Source organism: Mixia osmundae (genome assembly GCF_000708205.1).
Source record: "Mixia osmundae IAM 14324 unplaced genomic scaffold scaffold_4, whole genome shotgun sequence".
NCBI classification, from domain to species: Eukaryota; Fungi; Basidiomycota; class Mixiomycetes; order Mixiales; family Mixiaceae; genus Mixia; species Mixia osmundae.
In genome coordinates this window covers 47,062-63,076 of record NW_014575560.1, presented here as the reverse complement: position 1 = coordinate 63,076, position 16,015 = coordinate 47,062, and the positions used below count along the sequence as shown (strand labels likewise).

The 16,015-nt window shown below is 57.2% G+C and overlaps 11 protein-coding genes across 11 annotated transcripts; 4 read left to right on the top strand and 7 right to left on the bottom strand.

Annotated features, from left to right (window-relative positions):
- Positions 1–110: 110 nt before the first annotated feature.
- L969DRAFT_86399 (uncharacterized protein) lies at positions 111–1,753 on the bottom strand. Its single transcript, XM_014712953.1, has 2 exons — positions 348–1,753; positions 111–268 (listed from the first exon to the last, which is right to left on the bottom strand). Exons 1-2 carry the CDS (start codon positions 1,631–1,633, stop codon positions 139–141), a joined length of 1,416 nt encoding a protein of 471 aa, XP_014568439.1. The 5' UTR covers positions 1,634–1,753; the 3' UTR covers positions 111–138.
- Positions 1,754–1,755: 2 nt separating this feature from the next.
- Positions 1,756–3,196, top strand: L969DRAFT_16494 (uncharacterized protein; the record flags this gene model as incomplete). The annotated part of the gene is made up of 2 exons (XM_014712850.1): positions 1,756–2,637; positions 2,687–3,196. 2 exons carry the CDS (start codon positions 1,756–1,758, stop codon positions 3,194–3,196), a joined length of 1,392 nt encoding a protein of 463 aa, XP_014568336.1.
- Positions 3,197–3,292: 96 nt separating this feature from the next.
- Positions 3,293–3,982, bottom strand: L969DRAFT_93654 (uncharacterized protein; the record flags this gene model as incomplete). The annotated part of the gene is made up of 1 exon (XM_014712952.1): positions 3,293–3,982. One exon carries the CDS (start codon positions 3,980–3,982, stop codon positions 3,293–3,295), a length of 690 nt encoding a protein of 229 aa, XP_014568438.1.
- Positions 3,983–4,095: 113 nt separating this feature from the next.
- L969DRAFT_16492 (uncharacterized protein) lies at positions 4,096–5,262 on the top strand (the record flags this gene model as incomplete). Its single annotated transcript, XM_014712849.1, has 7 exons — positions 4,096–4,100; positions 4,153–4,383; positions 4,443–4,516; positions 4,581–4,839; positions 4,899–4,992; positions 5,048–5,139; positions 5,187–5,262. 7 exons carry the CDS (start codon positions 4,096–4,098, stop codon positions 5,260–5,262), a joined length of 831 nt encoding a protein of 276 aa, XP_014568335.1.
- Positions 5,263–5,370: 108 nt separating this feature from the next.
- On the bottom strand, positions 5,371–6,256 carry L969DRAFT_93652 (uncharacterized protein; the record flags this gene model as incomplete). The annotated part of the gene is made up of 3 exons (XM_014712951.1): positions 5,371–5,516; positions 5,579–6,164; positions 6,224–6,256. The coding sequence occupies 3 exons, from the start codon at positions 6,254–6,256 to the stop codon at positions 5,371–5,373; spliced, it is 765 nt and encodes a 254-aa protein (XP_014568437.1).
- A 97-nt stretch (positions 6,257–6,353) lies between these two features.
- On the top strand, positions 6,354–7,087 carry L969DRAFT_93651 (uncharacterized protein; the record flags this gene model as incomplete). Its single annotated transcript, XM_014712950.1, has 4 exons — positions 6,354–6,559; positions 6,620–6,749; positions 6,809–6,925; positions 6,983–7,087. The coding sequence occupies 4 exons, from the start codon at positions 6,354–6,356 to the stop codon at positions 7,085–7,087; spliced, it is 558 nt and encodes a 185-aa protein (XP_014568436.1).
- Positions 7,088–7,173: 86 nt separating this feature from the next.
- On the bottom strand, positions 7,174–9,111 carry L969DRAFT_93650 (uncharacterized protein; the record flags this gene model as incomplete). Its single annotated transcript, XM_014712949.1, has 6 exons — positions 7,174–7,284; positions 7,338–7,599; positions 7,658–7,823; positions 7,878–8,607; positions 8,673–8,845; positions 8,910–9,111. 6 exons carry the CDS (start codon positions 9,109–9,111, stop codon positions 7,174–7,176), a joined length of 1,644 nt encoding a protein of 547 aa, XP_014568435.1.
- A 122-nt stretch (positions 9,112–9,233) lies between these two features.
- On the top strand, positions 9,234–11,145 carry L969DRAFT_102561 (uncharacterized protein; the record flags this gene model as incomplete). Its single annotated transcript, XM_014712948.1, has 2 exons — positions 9,234–10,555; positions 10,608–11,145. 2 exons carry the CDS (start codon positions 9,234–9,236, stop codon positions 11,143–11,145), a joined length of 1,860 nt encoding a protein of 619 aa, XP_014568434.1.
- Positions 11,146–11,182: 37 nt separating this feature from the next.
- On the bottom strand, positions 11,183–12,983 carry L969DRAFT_93648 (uncharacterized protein; the record flags this gene model as incomplete). Its single annotated transcript, XM_014712947.1, has 4 exons — positions 11,183–11,397; positions 11,507–12,556; positions 12,618–12,778; positions 12,886–12,983. 4 exons carry the CDS (start codon positions 12,981–12,983, stop codon positions 11,183–11,185), a joined length of 1,524 nt encoding a protein of 507 aa, XP_014568433.1.
- On the bottom strand, positions 12,630–15,050 carry L969DRAFT_381960 (uncharacterized protein). The gene is made up of 4 exons (XM_014712946.1): positions 14,630–15,050; positions 13,912–14,574; positions 13,647–13,865; positions 12,630–13,599 (listed from the first exon to the last, which is right to left on the bottom strand). The coding sequence occupies exons 1-4, from the start codon at positions 14,924–14,926 to the stop codon at positions 13,021–13,023; spliced, it is 1,758 nt and encodes a 585-aa protein (XP_014568432.1). The 5' UTR covers positions 14,927–15,050; the 3' UTR covers positions 12,630–13,020.
- L969DRAFT_86394 (uncharacterized protein) lies at positions 14,827–15,942 on the bottom strand. Its single transcript, XM_014712945.1, has one exon. The coding sequence runs from the start codon at positions 15,910–15,912 to the stop codon at positions 15,175–15,177; it is 738 nt and encodes a 245-aa protein (XP_014568431.1). The 5' UTR covers positions 15,913–15,942; the 3' UTR covers positions 14,827–15,174.
- Between the last annotated feature and the right edge of the window lie 73 nt (positions 15,943–16,015).

Below are 16,015 nucleotides of genomic sequence, written 5' to 3'. Positions count from 1 at the left end.
ACTTTTGCGGGCGCGTCGAGATCTTCGAGATAGTGACGTGGTGACGTGGTGACGGCCCGACTGCCGCGTCGATCATCTTGACACGACTCAATTTCGCAGCCATCTCAGATCTGAAATCTACGGCGGGACTGCATCGCACTACATCTCGTCGATCATCCACTGTGCGGCCATGGCCTCTTCCTCCGCAGCGCTGGGCTGAAAGTCAAAGAGCTTGTGGAAGCAAGGCCCCGGCATCTGGAAGTGCAAATAGGGATCGCTGGCGCTCAGCCTGTCGCAGCATCATCAGCATCCGTGCAAACTACGATGAAGCAGAGAGAGAGAGAGAGAGAGAGAGAGACAGCACTGACTTTGAGCCACAACGGAAGCAAAAGTGAGTGCGACATCGATTGCACAGCATGTGCGAGCATCCCTCGCTCTTTTCGATAGGTATCGAGCATTCTGGACAGGCCGTCGTCGTGGCGTCGAGATACTCCTGATTGGCACGCTGTTCTTCGTGAAGCTTGACCAATCTCTGCATATTTCTGGCGCCATACTGGAGCTCGAGCCTCGCCTTAACTGCATCGTCTCCGTCCAGGTACTGCTGGACGATAGCATTGGACTTTGACATGAGGCAGGTCTGACTTGTGCCATGCCACGTCCTCCTGCAAAAGACGCAAAAGGAGAATTGGCAGGTTGGACAGATGCGCAGCTTTTCGTAGATCTCAAGCTGATTGGGGTCTGCAGGCACGGCTGCCTGACAAGATTCGATAGGACAATACGTCGTCGAGGGATCGCTCTCCGATTGCTGCTTCTTGACCAACCAGACATATCGTTCGTGAAGCGAGTCGCCCACGAGCTGAACGAGCTCTGATCTCGTGAGATCGCCCGGCAAGTCTGCTTCGGCGGGCAATGCAGCGCCTGCCAGGATAGCATCGAGCGATGGCCGGGCTGCCTGAGCTTTCGCACGGTCTCTGACGCAGGCAGGATCAGGACAATGCACTGTCCTGACAATGCCTTGTGCGATGAGCGCTCTGAAGTAACCGGCTAGGCATTCAAAGCAAAAGACATGGCTGCAGCCTGTCAACTGAACGCAGCCTTTGCCTTTCCTGTCTTCGAGACATATACCGCAAGCGAACGATGTGCCGGAGAAGACAGCTGCGCGCCGCTTGGCGTCATGAGCCGCCAGGATTGCGTGCAGCTCGTTGAGATCGTCTGCCCATACTTCAAGCTGGCTTGGTTGCATGACGAGGTCTCTGGTGTAGTCCATGAACAGATCAAGGCAGACATCGCCTTGCCACAGCTCGTTCAGGTCGTGCTTCAGCTTGTCGTGCCATACACTTTGATCGCGCCCGAGTGACCAAGGCGAATCGATGTTGCTGATGATAGGTGCGCATTGGTCAGGATAAGCAGCCGGCAAGACGATGACCAGAGTAAGCGGAGAAAGGAATTGTAGCCTGACGACGACATCCTGGGCCTTGCCTTTGCCCTTGAGATTGATATCTATAGGCTCGTCGAACTGGATCTCGATCGACAGCGTTACCTCGGTCGGGCCATCATGGCGTCTACTGACAGACACCCCATGCTCATGGATCGCCTCGAGTGCAAGCAGCTCGTCATCTTGAGCCTCCTTACAAGACGTAGCCGCTTCTTGCATGCGCAGCTCTCGCCACCGCCGGCAAAGCTGACTTTGGCCCCCCGTCGCGTCTCTTGCTGGCGCCTGTCAGCCGAAAGTCTACCGGTTCTCACTCAGACATAGCCTGCCTGGCCTCGCTCGCCATGACTTCCTTCGGAAACATTGCGCTGCCACCGATGCAGATCCAGTACGCATCGGACGCAGACGAGTCGAGCCGGTGGGAGTCGTTCAACCGCAGTTTCTCGCATGATCTGCCAACACCGCCAGGCTCGCCAGGTGTTTCGCTGGCCAAGCGAGCCAACAGATCTTCCCTGGGCGGTGCAGTTATCCAGCGAGCTCCCTCGGGCATCACAGCGCAGGATGTAGACGAACAATTGGCAGGCACGGCTTTCCTGTCTCCCGACTTTGTCAGATCTCAAGAGTCAGCTCGGCCAGAAACGCTGACGCTGAGCGATCCTATCTACGGCACGACGACGATCAGTGAACCCGTCCTGATCGCTTTGGTCCTCAGTCCGGCTATACAGCGGCTCAAGGACGTGCTCCAGCACGGTATCACGGGCTTGCTGGGTCTGACGCCCTCGCCTGCCATCACCCGGTTGGAGCACTCTATAGGTGCAATGAGACTGGTCAGACGGGCGGGGGGAAGCACAGAAGCACAAGCTGCAGCTCTACTGCACGACGTAGCCCACACTGCGCTCTCGCACGTCGTCGATCGAGTCTGGGGTTACGTCGTCCACGAGGAGGACAAGTGGGACTTTCTCAGGCGAACGACGATCCCGCTCATTCTCGCATCACATAGACTCGTACCCTCGCATGTGCTCGAAGAAGCCAATTTTTCTCTGCTCGAGCTGGATGCGCCAGCACTGTGCGCCGATCGACTAGACTATGGACTTCGAGACAGTCTCAGATTCGGCACGCTCAGTTTGACAGATGCCCAAGCCATCGCTCGAGATCTCGTCTGCTGGGGCGGAAGATTCTGCATGCAATCGAAGGAGCTTGCATTGACGTTGGGCCGAGCCTACATGGTTCGTACCTCGCTGAGTCTCCAGAGACCTGCTCATGTCATGCTCGCAGGAGAGTGACAAGATGGCATGGTGTAATCCTCTCCATGGCGTCATGTACGAATATGCTGCCCAGACGATCAGGCTGGCTTGTGAGACCGGCATCCTCGCCAAATCTGATCTATGGCTGTATCCCGATGCGCCCTTCTGGGCAAGACTCGCAAAATCTGACGACCCTCACATTGCAGCCAGTGCGGCCAAAGTACGATCTGACCTCGTCGTCGTCGAAATCCATCCAGATCGGTCGAGCGAGTCGGCGCTCAAGTCGTCGCTGACGGACAGTGAGGACGCAAAATGGCAGGCTGTCGAGCTCGTCACGCTGAGTATGAAAGTACGCACGCTCGACCCAGATGTTGCAATGAGGGGAACGGACGGAGAGATAGAGCGTGTCATCAGGCTGTCGGATCTCGACCCGACTTACAAGAGCGAGCGAGAAGAGCACATTCGCTTGCGGAACGGATCGAAATCGTTCAGAGTCTACATACCCCGCGCTGCTCTGCCGTCACCCTCGCCAGCCTGGTGACAAAGATATCGCTTTGCTATCGCTACAACACAGCTTTACAAGCGTGACATAGATACCCAAAGAGTCAATATGCAAATGTGTGTTGTTGTGCTGTGCTCAAGTGACTGCATCGTCATGCTGTAGATCGCCCAGTGAAACTTCGGACAGACCTCGCTGCCTCGCTTTCGCCTCTTTTTTCTTCTTGGCCGACACAGTCTTTTGATCGACCGAAGGTGTTGCATCGGCGAGATTCGCCTCTTCCTCGTTCATCGGCGTCTTCGGTCCACTGAGCGAGAACCATCCCCTGGACTTGCGCGACGATTTGCTGTGCGCAGGCAGAGCATCCGGTCGCGCCTGTTTCGCGTCTGGCACGTCACTCTGGCCCTCTTCGGTCACCTTGAGCGTCGCTATACCTCGCTCATCCGGGCCAGCTCGATGTCTCCGAATGCCTTCGCCGACGAGGGGCACCGGTGCAGGTAAGACGGGTGAGCCAATGGCCAGATTATCTTTGGCGAGCTCCGTCTCCTCCTCGTCTTCATCGTTGAAGACATGTGATGCTTTCGAACGTAGCGACAGTGTTGGCGAGTCGAGCAATTCGATTCCTTCATCCTCGTGCTTGGCTTGTGAGCCTCGTCTGAGGCCGAGACGTCGACTGTATGAGCTCCTGGTCGAACTCAGAGAGGGCGACCGGTGATGAGCTGGTTGACTTCGGGCGGAATCAGAGCCTAGTGAGGAAGAGAGATCGAAGGAGCCAGCCTCATTGCCGGCTTGGTTCGTCTTCTGCTTCGTGCTGCCGAACAGCGGCATCGCCGGGAGAGCCACGCCAGAGCCACGAGGCCGCCAATGTCGAACGAAGCGCGTAAGCTCGTAAGGAGGGGGAGGAGGAGGAATACGACGACGACGCCGCCAACGAAGGAAGGATGAGGTCAGGCTGAGCTTCTACAAGAGCCGGGTGGCTGACGGAGAAGAGAGCGTAGATACGCGGTGCTTGTGACAGGTCCGGCAGGATCGGGCAAGACGACGCTGTGCGGCGCCTTGATCGCACATGCTCAGACACTCGGACGATCCGTCCATCTGTTCAACCTCGACCCCGCGGCAGAGCACTTTGACTATCAGCCGAGCATCGATGTCAAGGATCTCATCTCGCTCGATGAAGTCATGGAAGATCTGCAGATGGGCCCCAATGGCGGACTCATCTATTGCTTCGAGTACGTCAACATCCGACTGGCTGGCCTCTCTGCGCTCAAATCTTCCGCTGTCGTTCCAGGTACCTGCTACAGAACATGGACTGGCTTGATGCATCAATGGGCGACTACGAAGACGACTTCTTGATCGTTGACTGTCCAGGCAGGCCCTCCTCTGAACTGACACGACGCGCGTCACCTTACCCGCCGAGATAATGCAGGCCAGATTGAGCTGTACACTCACATTCCCCTCATTCCCCGACTGGTAGCACAGCTCAACCAACTCAACGTTCGCATGTGTGCACTCTACCTCATCGAATCGCAATTCATGGAGGACACCGCAAAGTACTTTTCCGGCGTACTGAGCGCCATGAGCTGCATGATCAACCTCGAACTGCCTCATCTCAACTTGATGACCAAGATGGATCTCGTCAAGTCGAGCAGAGAGTCCCGTGGGGCTAAGCCAAGGCAGTTGGAAAGGTGCTTTCGACGCAGCGCGATGGCCTGCTGAACGGCGTGACTCATGCCATCTGCAACAGGTATCTTGAAGCAGACCCGATGCTGCTCACTGACGAGATCAACGCCAAGACGAATCCAAAGTTTCATGCGCTCAACGAGACACTCGTCGATCTCGTGCGTCCTTCTTGTCGGTGTCCTTTGCAGCAACCACTGAAAATTTCAGGAGCAGATCCAAGAGTACAGCATGGTGTCTTTCCTGCCGGTCGATGCGTCAGACGAAGAGTCGCTCACTGTGTTACTCTCGCACATTGACAATGTCTTGTAAGACTCCTAGCTCGCGCATAGATCACATGCTGACAGCGAGACAGACAATATGGCGAGAACGAGGAGGTCAAGGAGCCCAAGGATCTCGATGGAGGTGACTTTCCCGAGGAAGAGGATTGAGACAGAGGGGACCGTGTTCGCAGGAGGTGTTGTTGCTAGCTTATTTGCAAACGAAAGAAAGAAAGAATACAGTGTTACACGACAACGAGTGTAGAAAGCGAGGCTGCTCTACCCTTGCTCGGACGGGAAGATGTGGCGAGCACGATCCTGCATCTTCGTCATCCCCTTGCCGGCGCCCACAACGCCCACTTTGGCATAAGGCGCGTCCGGCGTCTTGAACATGCTCTCGCCTGTCATGCCGGGTATATGAACACCTGACGGCGCAGGCCAAGTCAGCGCACAGGTAGACAGCACGAGGCAAGGAGAAGATGCTCACCTTTCTTTGCACTCTTCTTTGCAAAGGACTGCCAGGATTTCTGTTTCTCGACCTGTTCGGCCGCCTTGACCTGACGGTTCTCCTCCTTCTTGACGTTCCTGGCACGCTTCCTCGCGTTTTCAGCTTCATCGAGAGCCGACTGAGCCAAAGCACGTTTCTTTGAATCACTGATGGCCTTTATCTCTGCCGGACCGACGGCATCGGTCGTGTTGAACTCGGTCCAAGTGATGCTGTAGACAGGATTGTCTTTACTGCCTCCAACTGCAGTCACACGAGCAGGGTACCACTTGCCATCCTGAGCATATTTGGCCATACAGTCATCGCCCGAGGAGAGCAAAGCACTGGCGGCTGCGCTGGCTGAGGAGGAAGCGCCCTTGCTGCTGCTGCTGCTGTCTGACCGGGCAGAACCAACGACGGATGAGCGAGAGGTCACGGGCTGACGGGAGGAAGAAGCGACGGGTTTGCTTGCCTGGGTCTGTCCCAGTGCTTCCTTGGTGAGGTCCACGAGCAGCTGGACCTCATCTCTCAGCGTCAGCAGGTCCTGGTTCGTCGGATCTTTGGCGAGCGATGTCTTGATGTTGGACAACTGCATCGTCATCGGCTTCATCAGCTCTCTTCCGCTCGAGTCTGGTGCAGATCACTCGCCTGGTACTCGTAGCCCTCTAGCTCTGCCTCCATCGTTGATACGGCTGCCGTCAATCGTCAGGTCGTCCTCCTCCTCGCCCTCCCATCCACTCGCGCCGTGTCATCAGCTGGCCGGCGGCCGAGGGCAAAGATGCGAAGAGCAGCGATATCCTCCCAAAGGGCTGCACATGCCTGTCTCAGGACTCGCGGGATACATAGCTCGGCTATCAGGCGGGCAGAAGCGACGGTCCAGCAGCCTACAGCTCAGCCCGTCATCGTGCACACACCACCGCCTCCGCCTCCCCCTTCAGCGCCCTTGTTGCCGCCCAAACGTCCAGCAGGCGCTTTCCGTGGCTCGCAAGTCGTTCGTGGCTCATACTCATCCTCGTGCTGAGTGAGTACGCTGCTGTTTTGCAGGATCGTTGGCTTTCTGCTCGGCTTGAGCGTCGCGGCAGGTTATGGCTACATGACCCTCTTTGAGGAGTATCAGAGCGCCAGCAACTTGCTCCTCACGAGCGTAGAAGAGCTCAAGACGAGCACACAGAAGGTGCTTGCCTGATCAAGCTTGTTCAGCCTGCCAAGGACTGATACGGTCGTGCGCGATAGATGACGAACCACGTTAGACGGATCGAGAGAGTCGAGAGGGATCTCAAAGCGATGCAGGAAAAGACGACGACGACAGCCGAGCTAGAGAAGCTGCGTACAGAGGTCAAGAAGCTCTACGTACGTGCGACCTACCTGCCTCGACGCGCGTTTTCGCTGATGCAGCTGAGCGCGCAGGATTCCACGCACATTGAGACTTTGGACCTCAAAGCGCACGTGTTTGGTATCGAGAAAGATCTCGGTTCGCTACAGAAGTCTAGCGGATCGAACGTGAGGGTCTAGCGAACCTGGGTCAGATGCATAATTACAGAGTACACGCGCGATTCTTCCAGCTTGCCCAAATCGCGAGACAGAGACCAGCCGATGTTCTAGTTGCGCCGCTTCTTCTTTGCCGCAGGCTCTCCCTGCTTGATGCTGCAGTCCGGACAAAGCCATCTGCCTCGAGGTGCTTCCTTCATGCCGAGACAAGCCAGATGGAACTGAACAGGCAACCATAAGCCAAAGTCTACCGAGAAAGCTGAGAGACACTGACCCATTCGCGTTCGCATTCGTCGCCGTCGCATCCCACCATTTCACCGTAGCTGCCTTGACCGCAGAGGCAGTATGCGCCATCATCCGCTTGCCCTGCAGCATCCGCTTCAGGAGCAGGAGCGATATCATACAATTGCGCATCGATCAGGTCCCGCGTCACCGCGGCAGACGGTGCTTTTCGTTTCGGACCGGGCCTAGAGGCGGGTATATAGGCAGAGTTCGTACTATTTGCAGGCGATCTCGCTTCGCCATTCTCGTAAGATCTGCGCCTCACAGTCCAACGTCAGCTCACTGGCCGCTCAGATAGCGAGAGCGGCGCACGGTTTCTTGCCTCGGCCGCGCTTTGTTGCGCCCTGAGAGCCTGAAGGTCTCTCAAAGCTGGGACTTGCTCGCTTTTCCTTGCCTGTCGCACGGCCTGACTTTGTGACCGCGTTGACCGAGCTCGTCGTGCTCGTCGGAGAATGTGCGATACCATACTCACAATATGCTGCCGATCCCAAAGGTCAGCTCGTGTGCACGACAGGTAGCAAAGCCAGCTCACCTTGCGATGCAGTAGGACGGCGGGGCTTTTTAGGACTGATGGTACGGCCATTGCCCGAGGTACCATTGCTCGTCTTGCGCGACCCGCCGTTGGTGGCAGCGGCAGCTCCAGGACGAGCATAGACCTCGCCCTGCATGTCATAATCGGCTGCAATGTGTGGCGAAAGTGGCTCGCCGGGAGCTCCATATATGTTTGATCCGCCGAGATGCTGTTCCCGTTCTCGTCTCTTGGTGTACTGGTTGTGGTGGATCCGTTGATCTTTGCTCTCGCTATTGGACTGTCTCTGTACATGTGAAGACATCTGGTCCTGTGCGTAGATGTCGGGATAGAGCGCAGTGCGAGAAGCCGGAGGATCGCGCTGCTTCGTCAGCGCTGGACCCCCGTGCCTGCTAGATTGGCCAGCGTGGCGGGGCGCGGGTAAGGCGGTACGCTGATCGTATTGCGATGTTGGTTGAGCTGCCCCTCTGGACGCGTACGGGATAGTGTAGCCCGTCGTACGAGGGGCACTGCTATACGCGCTTCCCCCTGCCTGCGACAGATATTGCATCTGGGCGCCAGGTGGGACAGCTTCCTGACGAAAGCGCTCTGTCGAGCCATTGCAGTATGCCGGGAAGAGACCGGGATAGCCATGCGGCGTGGAGGAAGAGGGCCTTTCCGCAAAGACGCGCCCTGGCAGGTGCTGAGCGAGCAGAGCGGCGATCATATCGAGCTGCTGCGTATGGTGATCGACCTGCGTGTCGGCGCAGATGAGATCAGCAATGGTCCGACGCAGAGTGAAGCGGTGTGTGGACTTGCAGTGTCGCATGTGCCAGTAGCAACTCTGATCTTATCCTCGCCGCCTAGCTTGAACCCTCGAGCTTCCTCGGCGATCTCCCAGAGGAGAGTGAGCCGGGTGGAAGGTCTGACGGTGGGATCCTCCATCATGGCCAGCAAGGTCTGCAGCTTGCCCGTGATTTGGAGCAAGGCGCCTACAGAGCGCCAAGTCAGTTCAGCTCTCTCTGCTGTGCATACGACTGGAGGATGTGCACGTACTGCTCAGGACAGCATCGAGCTCCTTGAGATCGGACAGTGACCGAGTGAGCGAGTGGGGGAGCGAGTCGACGGTGTCGCAGGCGGTCAGCACGAGGTGGGCAAACTCGGCGGCATTGTTCTCTTCGGGCGTGACATGCGGCAGGCCCTGGCCGTCGTAGAGCTCATCCTCTGCATCCCGCATATGCCTCCTTCGACTACTCATCCTCGCTGGCCTGTCCATGCTTGCTAACTCGCTTTGCACTCGTTCCTGAGACTGACAGAGACTGAGCGCGACTGTCAAAGGCATTTGCCGCCGGCCAACAGGCTCGACGTCATCGGCCAGACATGATTCAAGACCTCCCGTTGGATGTCCTCACGGACCATCTGCTCGATCTCCTCGAGCTCGGTGACCTGCTCAACCTCAGCGAGACCTGCAAAGGCTTTCACGACCTCATCCTACGCCAAGAGTCTCTATGGGCGAGGCGTATCCAGCAAGACTACTCCTTCCCCGTCCACAACAGCGCTCGCCGCTTGGGCTGGCTCAATCTATACAAACGCGTTCGACGGCCTCACGTCTATCTCTGGGGAGATGCCGCCAACGGACGACTCGCGCTCAGGCAGGATGATGATCGTCACAGGTGGCTCTACGCTGGTGGGATCCCCGTGCCCCTTCGTGTACGATTCAACGCGCCGCTCGTTGAGCTCATCGCTGGCGGTTGGAGCTTCCATGCGCTCGACACACGAGGGCGAGTATACTACTGGGGTCAGATGGACGGCGAGCAATGGGCTGCGCCCGACGCCAGCTCCACGCATCCTGGCCGACAAGTCAGCGAGCCAGAGCTACTCAACGTCGATCTGCCGCCTGTCAAGATGATCCAGTGCGGTCGCAAGCACGCTGTCGCGCTGGATAACAGTGGACACGTGTACGAATGGTACGCATGGGGCCGCATCTTGCGCATCGGTCAAGCCCGCAGTCAAGCCGGTACTGCGACGATGAAGGCCCGAGCTATCTCTGCAGGCTGGCACTTCTCTGCAGCGATACTCGCGAGCGGCGAGATCGCGATCTGGTGGCGCATATCTAACACGGCGCAGGAGATGGAAGCGCTCGCCCGTCGAGGACTTCCAACTGTCGACACCATCGTCGAGCGCGATATGACGACTGTACTTGCGCCTTCACTAGCGTCTGCCTTTCGCGCGACCAGCCCAAGTCTTGCCGAGGCCGATATCACGGTCAGCAAACTCGCAGCAGGCAATGGCTTCCTCATTGCTCTATCTCAAAGTGGCAAGGTCTACCGCCTAGATGTTGGCTTGCCAGTCCTGCAGGAAGAAGCTGCCGCCGATGAACAGGCACGAGGCAGCTCCGATGTATCGGAACAATGGCTCGTCGATCAATTTCGAGTTGGCAACAGGCGCTGGGAGTATTTGCCTGCTTTTTCAGAGGCAAACTATATCCGGACACATGACTGCTTCTCCGATGACAAGGTAGACAAGCCTACCGAGATGACACGTATAACGCATATCGAGGCACACAACAACACATTCTTCGCATATGCCGCCCCGGACGAATCAGACCAATCGTCATCAATCGTATTGCAAGGTTCGCATGAGACTCGTCCGGACTCATTGCCGACGATCGTACCGGAACTCCAACACAAAGGTATCATCAGGTGCGCTGCCACGCGTCATGCGAGAATGCGTATGTTGACGCCGTGCGCGCAGGGTCGTGCTCGGTGACTGGCATTATGGTGCGCTGACGACAAACGGTCAGCTGCTGACATGGGGCCAATATAGCAAAGGCGCGGTAGGACATGGCAAATCGAATTCTGACGTTCGATCTACGGCCGATGCGACAGCCCAGACCCGGCTAGCTCCGGCCAGGAGGGCTCAACAAGCTCCTGCGCTCAATGTCGCAAAACCGACGGCTGTCGACTTCTCTGTCAGGCAGCCCGACCAACTCGCACCCCGCACCTCGCAGCAATTCGTCTTCAACGCCTCTTTCGGTGGATGGCACTCCTCCGCGCTGACCTTTTCGAATTCTGAAGAGGAGGACGATGACGAAGGTGACAGTGTCGACGACGAGCCTGGTGGAGAAACGAGCGATATGCCCGGCTCATTTCCGCGGTCGAACGCAGAGCCAGACGATCTAGCAGATCCAGATGGGGCGATAGGAAATCATCCCCGCGTCTTCAGAGGCGCTGGAAGATTCCGGATCGGCTACGCCGGCCGCTTCATGAATAGAGGTGCTGGTCCTAGATAACAACAGATTGCAATGCGAGCTCCTTCGTAGTACAACTCTAAAGTCCATGATTTATCGTAGATTGCAAGGTGTTGCAGGCGGCGGCGAACGTGCGCTTCCTCTGGTCGTACTGACCGAGGTTCAGCAGGCTTGATCTGCTGATAATGGGGATGACAAGGTAACATCTAGCGAGACGCCCGGCGGCGACGATCAGCTGAGGCGAGCTCCAGCGCGATCCCATCAGATCGTTCTTCGCACTCGTGTACATGACGGCTGCTTATTCATCAGTCAATTGTCCGGTGCAGATGGGAAAGGCCGTACTTGAGAGCGTCGCTGCGGCCGAAACCTTTGCCGCAGTAAGCACAGGCATAAGGCAACTCACCGGTATGCAGTCTTCTGTGACGATGCAGATCGTAGCGTCGAACGAATGAGAGCGGACAGTAATCACAGCGATGCGGTCGGTGGTTGCGAATGCTTCCGCATGTACGCTTGCGCGAACGCGAACTTTTGCGGCCGCTCGTTGATCTAGGGGCTCCGCTAGCATGGTGATCCGCTTCTGTGACAGGTTCTGTGGGCTGTGCATATGGATTGCAAGCGGATCGTGACTGGATGCAGCTAGTGGATACGCTGCATGGCGATAGGCGGGCTTGGTTTCCCTGCTGTCGAAGATCCATCTGAAGCTTGGCTTTAAGGGTCTGAAAGCCAGCGCGACCAGTGTCTGTATCATTGTCGCTGTCGTCGACCTCATCGGATTCTGATATGCTGCTGGCGAGGCCAGGGACACGCGCGATGAGTGTCGAAAGCCGCGACAGCTGCCAGGGAGCGTTTGATGAGGGGTCAAGCTCGTTAGGCAGACACTCGTCATTTGACGTAAGCGGACCGCGAGCGCTCACGACGGGAGTCTGAAGGGCAGACGTTTCCGGCGTTGACCATGCACTGCCTGGCCACGGACCATCCCAGAAGGGGATCGTTGAGCAAGGACTGAGCGTGACCTGGTCGCTGATTGGTGAACCCTGCTGTGCCATCGCTGACAGCATGCCCGAGGTCCATGACGAGAAAGGCGATGTCCACTGAAACACTGGAGACATCGTTGAGCTAACATCAGAGCGACTCATGCGTGCCAATGGATCTAGCCAGGTGGCTTGAAGCGATCCCGGTCTGTCGGGTTTCTGTAAGCCCGTCAGAGGTGGAACTTCTGACGATGAAGTCGTGTCATCCTTTGGCTTAGTGCGCTCGAAAGAGACGGTCGGCTTGCAGCTTGCAAGGGACGAGACTGACTGGGCTCGGAAAGATCTGGTCAGGGCCGGCAAAGCGGCTACATGACTGGTCGAATGCGAGCGGAAGCGGGACCGGGGCTGACTGGTCACCAGGGCTGCAGCGATTCCAGGCCTGATCTGGTTGGCTTCGTTGCCCGTGCGGTTGACGTTGAGCACTGCCCGGTGACGAAAGCGGTATCGTCAGCACCGGCTTCAGGCCCTTTGTGGCTTGCTGACCTTGGTCCATGAAAGACAGTTGAAAGTTCGTCGTGCTGGACAGAATGTAGCAGTAGCCCTGTGACCGTGCAGCAGGCCGAGAGGGGAGTAATGACTGGCGTTGCGGCGTCGAGAGGATGTGGAAATACGCGGTGCCTGCACGAGCAGACTGCAGCGTCTTACTGTCTGCAAGGAGATGAGGTGGCTGTAGGCGGTCTGCTGACGATGGCTGATGAGAGCTGCTCGTCGCAACGCAGGTGACGCCGAGATGCGTTACGCCTTAGCGCACGCGTTGAGGGTGGTAGGCGCCGCATGTGAAGTGTCACAGATCTGGCTCTGCGCGATGTTTGGCTGCAAACTTTGCAAGACGAAACGCTGCAATCTCATTGGACAGATTTTGGGTCTATTTGGAAGCAGGCTTGAGCTAGCTTTCCTCTTGGCGAGCGCGTTTTGGTTCGGTCGAGCCAGCTGAGGGCGAGATCCTGCGCTTGCCGGCAAGACTCGAAGCTGCGCCAGTATCGTCATACAGGGCAGCGTCATCGTCACTCGAGGCCGCTGTGTAGTCGAGCTCGTCCTCGATCTCGCCAGCGGTCACGGCTAGCGCGTCAGACGGTTCCTGAGCAGCACGCAATCCAGCAGACTCGGCGCCATCTGATGCAGCGATGGGTGCAGCATCGGCTGAGCGCGACGGTTCGGCGAGGCTCGGGCTACTCGCACGCGATGGACTTTGCGTTTGCGCGCTCGGGCTCTCGCTACTGGCTCGGGAGTGATTGCTGCTCGAGGGTGGATCGAGTGAGGGCGCGACAGGGGATAGCAACAGCGCTGCTGCAGATTCATCTTCCTCCTTCAGCGGTGGCAGTACCGAATCCTCGGCGTCGATGGCAACCCTGTTGACTGATAACTGCTGCTCCGGCTTGGTCTCGTCATATGCGTCATAGTCATCCTCTACTTTTGCTAGTCGTCGAGCTTTCGTCATTTCTGCATGGCACGTCGCATGATAGATCTGCTGCGCATGTTAGCACAGCTTGCAAAAGCCCGCCGCAGACCTGCCTTGCCGCCCACTTGCACTGCATTGGTCCAGATGTAATCCTCTTCGTCTGTCAGTTTGGTCTCGATCGTCTCTTGACATATCGGACAAGCCCGCGAGCGAGTTCCTGTCGACTCTGTGACCTTGACAATGCACTTTTCAGGATCAAGCGGCTCCTCTTCATCCTCTTCGACAAGCTGTGTCTCTTCAGTCTTGATCTGGCCCGGCGGCGCTAACCATTCCTACGTGAAAGTCAGCCAGCTAGACTGACACAACGGACTGACACACCTCGCTCATTATGAGCCAAGAGCGACTTTGCGGTCTCGCCTTCTCAAGCAATCTTTTGTTGCGCCTGAAATGCCAATCGAGATGGGACTGCATCTTGCGGCTGCCATTATCGCCGGAGAGGAAGCGAGTACCACACTGTTTGCAAGCCTCGGGCAGCTCATCGTAGATGAGCGCAGGCGCGTCGGGTCTGTAGCGCTGAATGTCTGAAGTCGTGAGCGAGATCTCGAAGGACAGCAGCATAGATTGATAGCGATCTTCGATCGGGTCAATCTTGGTCACCAAAGGCTTAGCAGGGGCAGCTGCGTTCCATCCGCTACCTAGGGCCTGCCTGAGAAGATCTGGATCCATGAGCGAGGACAGGGCAGCCAGATCAGGCAGGTTCTCGCCGTCCGCCGAAACTGCGATTTCGGCTATCTGGGGCGTAATCCCGTCTTCGGCAGTGACGGGCGAGAGCGTGGCAATCTGATCGTGAATTGCAATGATTTGAGCGCTCGTCAGCTGTTGCACTTTGACAAGACCTTCGAGCTGCGTCAAGATCATGATCTGAGTCGCAATGGTCTCGTCTTGAGGCGAAGTGAGCGCTTCTTCTTGCCGTTTCACAAGCAACCGTCGAATGTCGTAAAGCGCACCGGCGCGCTCACCAGGCGTAGCAGGTTGTTGACCCTGCATGGTTGAGCGTGTCAGTGTAGCTAAGGCGGTGGCTCTGCGATCGACTTACATCGCTCTCGTCTGTGCCGCGAATGGACGCGACGTTATTCGCGATCGACTGGTAGACGCCGGGTGCAAAGAGCTCGGAGCCGTTACGACCGCCGGTGCGCCAGGTACCAAGCAGCTCCTCGAGCTTGACCTGCATGCTCTGGTCTGCATCTTGAAAAGCAGTGAGGAAGACTCGTTCAACGAATCGCGAGAATTGATCTGGGTAAACGGAGCCGATGTTCTTGGAGATCGAGTCGAGTAGGTACAGCGCCGGGAGCTTGACGTCTTGAGTGACCTGTGAAGCAGCAAAAGTGGTCATGACTCATTCTCAGACAGCCGCGACCATGGGGAGAGGATTTTGCAGATACGCCCAGCGTCAGAGCCACGAAGGAGATCTCTTCAGGAGCAAGTCCGGGCTGTTCAAGCTTCATGCGCGCCTCGAAAAGCGATGCCCGCAGGGCCTTCGATCTCTTGTCAAAGTCTAGCCCACTTGAGTGAGTTACACGCGCAGCTGCGTCGAAAGCTAAACCTCGGCTAGGCTGAATGCAAGCGTCAATGGGCGAATTGTCAGTCAGGTCGTGCTGGCAAGTCTACGAGCCTCACCTGAGAGTAGTGTAGAGTGGTGAAGCGGAGGAAAGGGAGGCGCGGCGGAGGGAAGAGCGGCTGACTTACGGTCTTGAGGTGCTCATCGAGGCATGAGGAGATGATATGACTCATGTGGATATTGTCTCTCGCGAGCTGTGTGCCTTCGTTGATGAGTGGCTTCGAATTGAAGGTCAGATTGCGCAGGAGCGCTTGGTAATGCATCCTGAAAGCGTTGGGATCGTTGAAGATGCTCGGTGCGCCGATGAAGCCATTCTGTTGCGGGATCTGCTGCTGCATCTGCTGTTGCTGCTGATGCTCAGGCCCCGGATAGAATCCTTGATGAGCGTAGTGCAGAGGCGGTAGCTGCTGCTGCTGCTGTTGTTGAGGCACCTGACCAGGCCAGGAGTAGGAGGGAGAGGCAAAAGGTGCTGGCTGGGCATAGCCCGGCTGCTGCTGAGGATGATGGTACACAGGCATCTGAGGAGGTCCTTGCTGTTGTTGCTGTTGATATTGTCCGGGGTAGCTACCGAATGGCACGGCAGGCTGCTGTACAGGCGTAGCTTGAGCCTGGTAAGGCGAGCCATAGTAGAAAGGCTGGGGCCCTCCACCGTTTTGATGTACATAGCCGGGCGGCGGCTGTGCACCGTATGGCTGAGCGCCCGTCTGTCCGCCCATCTGCATCACAGGCGGCCCTGGCTGACCGTGCTGCGGCCATTGCATGGCTTGGTGTCAGCGTGCGGCAGCGGCGCGCTCTCGCCAACATGATTATTCATGTACCATCGGGCCAAGTATATTTCGATCAAAGGCGTGAGAAAAAGATGAG

What these genes read in the sequence shown, in the direction of transcription:
- L969DRAFT_86399 (XM_014712953.1), bottom strand. Translation starts at nt 1,633, where the DNA reads ATGCAAGAAGCGGCTACGTCTTGTAAGGAGGCTCAAGATGACGAGCTG. An exon ending in TGCTTCCGTTGTGGCTCAAA is followed by an intron (nt 269 to 347) that starts GTCAGTGCTGTC and finishes ATGCTGCGACAG; the next exon opens with GCTGAGCGCCAGCGATCCCT.
- L969DRAFT_381960 (XM_014712946.1), bottom strand. Translation starts at nt 14,926, where the DNA reads ATGACCACTTTTGCTGCTTCACAGGTCACTCAAGACGTCAAGCTCCCG. An exon ending in GCGGCACAGACGAGAGCGAT is followed by an intron (nt 14,575 to 14,629) that starts GTAAGTCGATCG and finishes TCAACCATGCAG; the next exon opens with GGTCAACAACCTGCTACGCC. An exon ending in CAGTGCAAGTGGGCGGCAAG is followed by an intron (nt 13,600 to 13,646) that starts GCAGGTCTGCGG and finishes CATGCGCAGCAG; the next exon opens with ATCTATCATGCGACGTGCCA.
- L969DRAFT_86394 (XM_014712945.1), bottom strand. Translation starts at nt 15,912, where the DNA reads ATGCAATGGCCGCAGCACGGTCAGCCAGGGCCGCCTGTGATGCAGATG.